Source organism: Limulus polyphemus, unplaced genomic scaffold, assembly GCF_000517525.1.
Source record: "Limulus polyphemus unplaced genomic scaffold, Limulus_polyphemus-2.1.2 Scaffold6705, whole genome shotgun sequence".
NCBI classification, from domain to species: domain Eukaryota; kingdom Metazoa; phylum Arthropoda; class Merostomata; order Xiphosura; family Limulidae; genus Limulus; species Limulus polyphemus.
This window is the reverse complement of record NW_013672315.1, coordinates 1-7,824: the sequence shown is the minus strand read 5'-3', so window position 1 is coordinate 7,824 and position 7,824 is coordinate 1. Positions and strand designations below refer to the sequence as shown.

General features: G+C 28.9%; 1 protein-coding gene across 1 annotated transcript in view; it reads left to right on the top strand.

Annotated features, from left to right (window-relative positions):
* LOC106473992 (tether containing UBX domain for GLUT4-like) overlaps window positions 1-7,340 on the top strand; it is a 9,066-nt gene extending 1,726 nt beyond the window's left edge. The window contains exons 2-6 of the mRNA XM_013934678.2: window positions 725-780; window positions 1,268-1,477; window positions 4,940-5,006; window positions 5,644-5,717; window positions 6,826-7,340. Of these exons, the coding sequence (XP_013790132.2) occupies window positions 725-780; window positions 1,268-1,477; window positions 4,940-5,006; window positions 5,644-5,717; window positions 6,826-7,318 (900 nt within the window). The 3' untranslated portion in view covers window positions 7,319-7,340. The remainder of the gene's footprint in view (window positions 1-724; window positions 781-1,267; window positions 1,478-4,939; window positions 5,007-5,643; window positions 5,718-6,825) is intronic.
* The last annotated feature ends 484 nt before the right edge of the window (window positions 7,341-7,824 follow it).

Sequence of the window (7,824 nt, the reverse complement as noted above, 5' to 3'; positions counted from 1 at the left end):
AAGAAACAGTACCTGAAATTGAAAATATTTATATGTAAGTGTTATTATATTTGTAGGGTAAGGAATGGTGAAAATGACCATTATCTAAGCATGTAATAAATGCTTTAATATACAAAGGAGTGATACTTTACAGTTTTTACACTATTATGATATACATAATTTGGTGATACAAAGGAGTGATACCTTACAGTTTTTACACTATTATGATATACATAATTTGGTGATACAAAGGAGTGATACCTTACAGTTTTTACACTATTATGATATACATAATTTGGTGATACAAAGGAGTGAGACCTTAAGTTTTTACACTATTATGATATACATAATTTGGTGATACAAACGAGTGATACCTTATAGTTTCTTCTTCTGAGACTGCCGAGTTTTTGTTCTTGAATTTACAGATACTGCTATTTGTAATTTTATAGGAAATTCAATTATATTTTAGAAATAATAGTTTTGTAGCTTTAAGTACAGAAATGTAATGCACTTGCCAATGTGGTAGATATAAATTTCTGATATAATTAGTATTGAAAATGTGTTTTTTATCTAGAAAACAAAATCTTAACTTAGAAGCAACATGAACATTTTGTTTATGTTTTTAAGTTATAACAACAATTTTTACACCATTTTAATTTGTAAATAATATATTGTTTTCATTTATACAAGTTTGCTTTTATTTTTCAAACTTATTGATAATATAAAATGACTGTTTTGTTTTTAGGTTTTGGAAGAAGCATCGAAAAAACAAGGTTTTGAGGCGCAGCAGTATGAACTTAAGTAAGCCTAACATTTTATATATTTTTATGTTATTACATTCAAGATTAGTTATCCAGCCGTTTTTACAAGCATGATAAATCATGATTTCTTTTTGTGATTATTTGGTATCCAACTTAAAAAGTGTTTATTGATCTCGATTATCTGATTGGGTATTTCATAAAATGTTTTTCATTGTTTATAGCATTAAATTCTTTTCTTTGAGCCCTCTTTTGATCTCAAATTTTTTGGTCAAAACCCCTTTTGTATTAGTAGTAATTTCCATGGTTAAATAAAGGATATTTCACATGTAACCCACCCCATGGTTATTTTTTGCATGATAAACTATACACATATTGACTTTTTTGCCTGTATAAAAATAGTTTATATTTTGATCTGTGGAATTTGTATATTTTTTTAAGAATTACTCTTTTATCATTATTTTATGTTGTATCTGTATGAGGAAGTTTTGATTATCTTAAAAGATTTTGTGATGGTCATTATTTTTTAGACACCATAATAAACGTTTAGACTTGAGCCTTAGTGTTCGTTTTGCCAATCTTCCTAATAACGGTCTTATTGAAATGTGCCCTGCTTCCAAGCCACGTACAGACGGTCTGGTTACTCTTGGATTACAGACAGAAATGGGAGAGAGACTGTTGCATGACTTCCAGTCATCCTTATCTCTTTGGGACGTTATTTCTTATTGGATAAAAGAAAGGTAAAGTATTTTTAGGTACATCATTCACGTTTATAGAAAATAAAAACAAATTGTAGTGTTTAATAGTCTATAATTGTTCAGTTTAGTGCTGCGTTTTAAGTGTCTCACAATACATATTCTTAAACTTTATCTAAATGAAACATATCTACATGTTTATCTGTTTTGATATTACAAGGTTTCAGAGATTAGAAAACTGATCTAAAGTTTTTGTTTTTTTTTACGTAATGTATCACAGTTTTAAGTACGTTATTGAAATACTTGACTATCATAGTAATCTGTATTGTAACTTGGATGCTAACACAATAAACCTTTTTTTTTTTCATTTTGTGGTTTTTACCAAACATCCACATTGTTTATTCTTTAGTTATGAGGCAAATAGTAGTTTTGATCAGATTTCTGATGTCTGTTTAGTTATTTTTTTACATTGGATAATATATGTGAATACACACTGGAGGTACTCCATAGCCATGGACTAACATTTCATTATAGTAAAATATTAAACTTGCTACTTGTTCCATATTTAAACAAATATTTAATCAAGATGTACAGTGACATATGAGTGAGTGGTCGTTCCAGTCTCTTTAATCCTATTACTTCAGGTTCCCTTTACTGTGCATGACATGAGGTTTTTGTGTCTTACATTCAAAATTTTATTAAACTACTTGTTGTTTATATTATACCAATTAGAATAGTATAAAATATTAGCTAATAATACATATCTTAATAGTATAAAAGTTTTAAGTTCTTACTTTTACAAGGCAATATTTAAAAAAATCCTGAATTTACGTTAGTGTGACTTATGTGACACGTTTTCTCTTATTATGTCATCATCCCTATTTTATCCACCACTTCTCGAAAAAGTACGAAATTAAACGTAGAATACTCTACAAAATTGTTATTGCTCAAACAAACCAGAATTTTTATAGCCTTCAAATTTGTTTGGTTACAGAGCTATAGAATAGAAAATCAGACATCTCCTTCCACACCCACCTGTCACCTCCTTTCTTTTACAATTCGTTGATAGTTTTCTCTTACGTTTCATTATATATTACCTATAACCAATAGAAAGTCAAGGTTTTCTTCTATCAAATGACATGTTGTACAACGTTGTATTCTGGACAAAATATTGTCAATTTCACTCACACTACAAGATTCATTCCCATGGGAAAGTTAACGACTAGCTTGGATGAAATTATAACTGCTCCTGTAGCATAGTTAGAAAGCCCGAAAAATTTTGAGAGGTTAGTGAATTTGTCTACTTTTTGTATGTTATTAGTCTATATTCTTTGGTGTATTATTTAATCAAATAAAAATTATTAAGTGCATTACTATCTTTAGTATAAAAATTAGGATTAACTCTCTTCGAAACCTGACAGCAGGAAAAAAGAAAATTGGGTAAGTACTTTATTTCTTGTTTTTCATATTTAATCTTTATTTATTATTATAAAAGTAACTAAAATCTAAAAATACGGATCTTTTTAAGTTATTTAAGATTAGATTAGGTAAAATAATAATAATATAATTAAAATGGTTCATGAGGCACGCTAGTGAGAAGCTTGTGGGTAAATGTAATTCGATAGCATAATGTGACCTACACGTCCCCAAGTGATTTACAACTTATAATGGTGCAGATAGTAGTTAGACATGGTTCAAAGGGCAATAAAACAATAAAATATAATTACAAATAGATGTATACTGTTACAAACTTAGAGCTACTTGTGGTAAATGAATGTAGTTTCATGTTATAATTTGAAGTAATTCTAGAAACAATAAAAGGGTAATTTAGGTTTATTTTGATTTTTTTTTTTTTGGTGGTTACGAAGTCGGTCGAATTGACCCATCTATTTTGGGTTAGGGTAGAGAAAATAACAGATAAACAATAAAGTTTTACTAAAAAAAACGTTTGAAATGCATTTAGGAAGTTTTCACGAAATTACACAAAGGAAATTTGTAATTTTTGAGATGACGAAAAGTATTTTTAATTTTAAAATAAAATTACTTTTCACACAGACTATTCAAAACAAATACTCAATATATTCATGGACAAATCTTTATTTTATTTGAATAAAAATACTTCACTAAAAATATGATTTTTTGTATGTGAAAGATTTATAATGTAAACTGAAAGACTGCCAAATTTTGTGAAGATATACACACTATATTGAAAGTTAGAAGTATTAAATCTATAAAGACTTTAATCGAGTACAAAGAGGTCATGTGGTCAGTCAAATTGATCAAGCCCATGTTGAGAGAGTTAAGAAATGTGGCACTTGGTAACATGAGAGATTTATCAGTTAAGGGTCAACAAGGGGTCTTCTGACCTGTCAAGGCTGTCTCATCCAAATTTAAAAGCACTCAAACTCAGCGTTGATCATTTAAATATTTATAGAGGCTTCCTTTTAACTCCTTTAAATTTACTTCATCCACTTCTGAAGGGAACCGTTCCAACCACCCTGTTATAAAAGTAAAACTGGCTAAGCTTAAGGTGATTTCTAACCCTTGTCCTACCATTCACACAACTTCAAAATGAATTGAAATAATAGATATGATTTAAATAAATCAGTTGTTTGACTTCTTTCCCTGAGCACTTGCAATACATACATTTTCACCCTATGATGTATGTCGTTGCTGTTTATTTAAATTAGTAGTCGAATAAAGATTTGTAAGCGCATAAGCATAGTGATATAATAACTACTTGTATTACAACTATCAGGTCTCACACTCTATAATACTGGGAAGAATGTCACTCTGTTTAGAGGCTAGTAAATGGCATCAGTGGACTAGGTGATGGAACACCTGTTATGTGTGATACACATGCAAATAGTAACAGGCTTACATATTATCATAAGATAATCCATTCATAGAAGTGCCCTATAATTACCCAATGTATTGCTAAATTAACATTGGATCAAATTCAGTTGAGTAGTGCAATGTTGACTCCAACTGGATATTTGTCCTATCTATACTGTTCACAGAACTCACATGAATTATGAATCTTGTTAATAGTCTGAGTTAATAAATTTTACATGAAGGAAGTTCATCTTTAAAAGAAGATATTATCTGAATTATTCTGAAAGATATTTATGCAACAAATCCAGTTAAAATGGTGTATCTCAAAGACTGACTGAAAGTGTAAAATGTGTGTCTGTATAATGTTTTTCTAATACAGTCTTTATAGCTTATTCCAAAACACTTGTATAATTGTGATTAACATTTCACTCATTATTTTCTTTTTTATATGCTGTAATAAACGTTTCAGTGTAAGCCTTATTGGTGCCTTCCCATTAGTTGTCTTATTTAAATGTAGTCTGCTTTTAAACATGTCCTAAATTGTATTTGTTAGATATTGGTACACGTGTATAATATGTGTACTTACGTTATGTATGTATGTTTTGTGTAATTCATTACTATTTGCCTTTCCACTTTATATTTGTTAGATGTTTTTTGTTTTTTCACTTACAGGGGTAAGAATGTTGTCCAAGGTGGACCCACAGAAGGAGAGCCTATATGTGTGTATATGAGAAAAGAAGTAAAAAACTTACCTTGATATTTATTTAACAACCAACCCTTTCTCTGAATTATTAAAATCAAAGATTTTAGAGTGTAACTTACAAATGCCATTAGTTTACTCAAAAACATAATTGTTCTTATACTGTGGGTAGTCTCAGTATATTGAATTCATACTGGTTCCTGTGAGTATATCAGTATCTATGAACTAATGGAATAGATTAATTTCTGTGATAATTTTACAAATCTTTCTCCTGAAGTATTAAGGTTTATTGGTAGTTTTCTGGAAATTATAAAGTATACTATTTTTCTAGTAATGTTTTATATTTCATTAGCTTGTCCTTCAGTTAAATTACCTTTGTTTCGGTGTTTAAGATAGAGTTTAATGATTGCTCATTTCCGTTTTGATTAATCGATTTCCAAGTTTTGACAAGATTTTACATGCATTATTTAATTTTAGTATTCATAGTTGAAATTTGACCCATTCCTTTCATTGTTTGGATCTGTCATTGCCCTGTACACTTCCCACTGTTTCTTGTGGATTATGATTTAATTTTAGAGATGTTGTTATTTCTTTTGTAAAATACAATTGTAATATTTTCTATATAATATTTGTTAAAGACACTGATTTATCTCTCTGTTTTTTATTGATTACTCAGGTTGCTGGTGAGGTGGCATTGAAAAACACAACCCTTCATAGTTTAGGGCTAACGAGTGGGAAAGCTATAATCAGGTATGTTTAATTGTATTTTTGATTAACTACTAATTCATCTAAATAATTTAAGCTCTTGGATAATAGCCTAAATATAAGTCTATAATTCATTAACAAATATATCATTCCATAAAAAGATACAAGCATTATTCCTTACACCAGGAATGGGAGGAAAAAAACTTTATATAAAAAAATAATATAAAAACTTATATTGATGATTAATGTAATATATTCTTAGAGTTTTATATGATGATTAATGTAATAAATTCTTACTTTAGATGATGATTAATGTAATAAATTCTTAGTTTTATAAGATGATTAATGTAATAAATTCTTACTTTTAGATGATGATTAATGTAATAAATTCTAACTTTTATATGATGATTAATATAATAAATATTTACTTTTATAAGATGATTAATATAATAAATTCTTAGTTTTATAAGATGATTAATGTAATAAATTCTTAGTTTTATAAGATGATTAATGTAATAAATTCTCACGAATGGCTTCAAGTGTTACAAGGATGATGTAATCTTAGAAATTCCAAGAACGAGCAAAGATAAAAGCTTGTTAAATTCTTGTTATAAATCTAAACAGCCAGAAATATTGTTAATAGCAAGGATACACAAGTGGTGAGTTAGTTGCTGTAGGTTTGTTTCCTTGCTTATTTATTTTATTAAATTATCTTCTATAATTATAAGTTAGTTTTTAGTTCTGATCTCCAAAATTTACTTGTACTTGATTAAAAATTATTAATAACATATATTCTTAAATATAAAACTCTAATATAACAAAAGTTATAATATCAATTTAAAATTAAAGTTACATCAAGTATGAACAAAAAAAAAGGTGAAATTATTGTAGACATTGTATTTATTGTTCTATTGCCTATAACTTGTGCAAGTCCCAGGGCTTATAAATTCTCTCAATGAAAGCCCAACCAGAAGAAAAATTTCAAAATGTATGTTAAATATTGTTTTAAAAATAAGACTGGCTTTCTAATTGGGGTATTGAAAGATATAGCTGATGCAGTGTAAATATTGAAATGTAATTCTATGGGTAAAATAAATTTGATGAGCATAAAAGTTGTATCTACATACTTGACATTGACAGAATTGTTATATAGGTTAATGTACCGTCCTGTTGAGTCACTGAAGAGCCAAGCTCACGTCACAAAACCCCTCTCTCATCCACATGTACAAGACTTTCTGTCTGATCAATCAAAAAGTGACGACTGGGCATCTACTAGTGTTGAAAAGATATCCGAAACCAGCTTGAGTCCAGATTCATTACACCAAGCTCTTCCCGAACCTACAGGACCTACTCAAGAAGAGTCATCAAATTCCTGTGTAGAAGTTCAAGAATGCTCAAATACTGCATCCTCAGGGGAAGCCAAGATGGATACATGTGATACTGAAGACATACCAGATAGAGTGCAAAATAATCAACCCGCAGCCAGCAATATTCTATCTGTTGAGGAAATAGACAGAAACTATCAGCCACTAGACAGTATGGAGGCTGAGAATGAATTGGTGTTTGTAAGTTTTGTCTTTTTTATCCATGGCGAGTTAGAAATTCTAAAGCAAATATCTTTCAACAATGAAGTTTTTGACCTTTAACTTGTGAAAATGTGTGCATTAATTTAAAGGTCTTGGATATTTCAATAGGAATTTTACTTTTTGTATGCAAAATCTCTTGAAAGTATGTTACATTTCATTTTCAGTAATGTAATTTTTTCAAGATTAAAACAGCATATGAATATTTATTTAGTAAGAAGTTTATTTCTGTGCGTGTGCTTTAGCTTCAAGAAATGTTATTATCAGTTTAAATGCAGTTCTTATTTCTAGTTTTATCAGCTTCACAGAATGTATTATGTAAGAAATCATCAAAGAGTTAATGCCTTGCCATTACCTATTGAGTTATCATAAACAAAAAAGCATGTTATTGACAAGTACAGTGGACAGATGCTACATATCATAAACAAAAAAGCATGTTATTGACAAGTACAGTGGACAGATGCTTCATATCATAAACAAAAAAGCATGTTATTGACAAGTACAGTGGACAGATGCTTCATATCATAAACAAAAAAGCATGTTATTGACAAGAACAGTGGACAGATGCT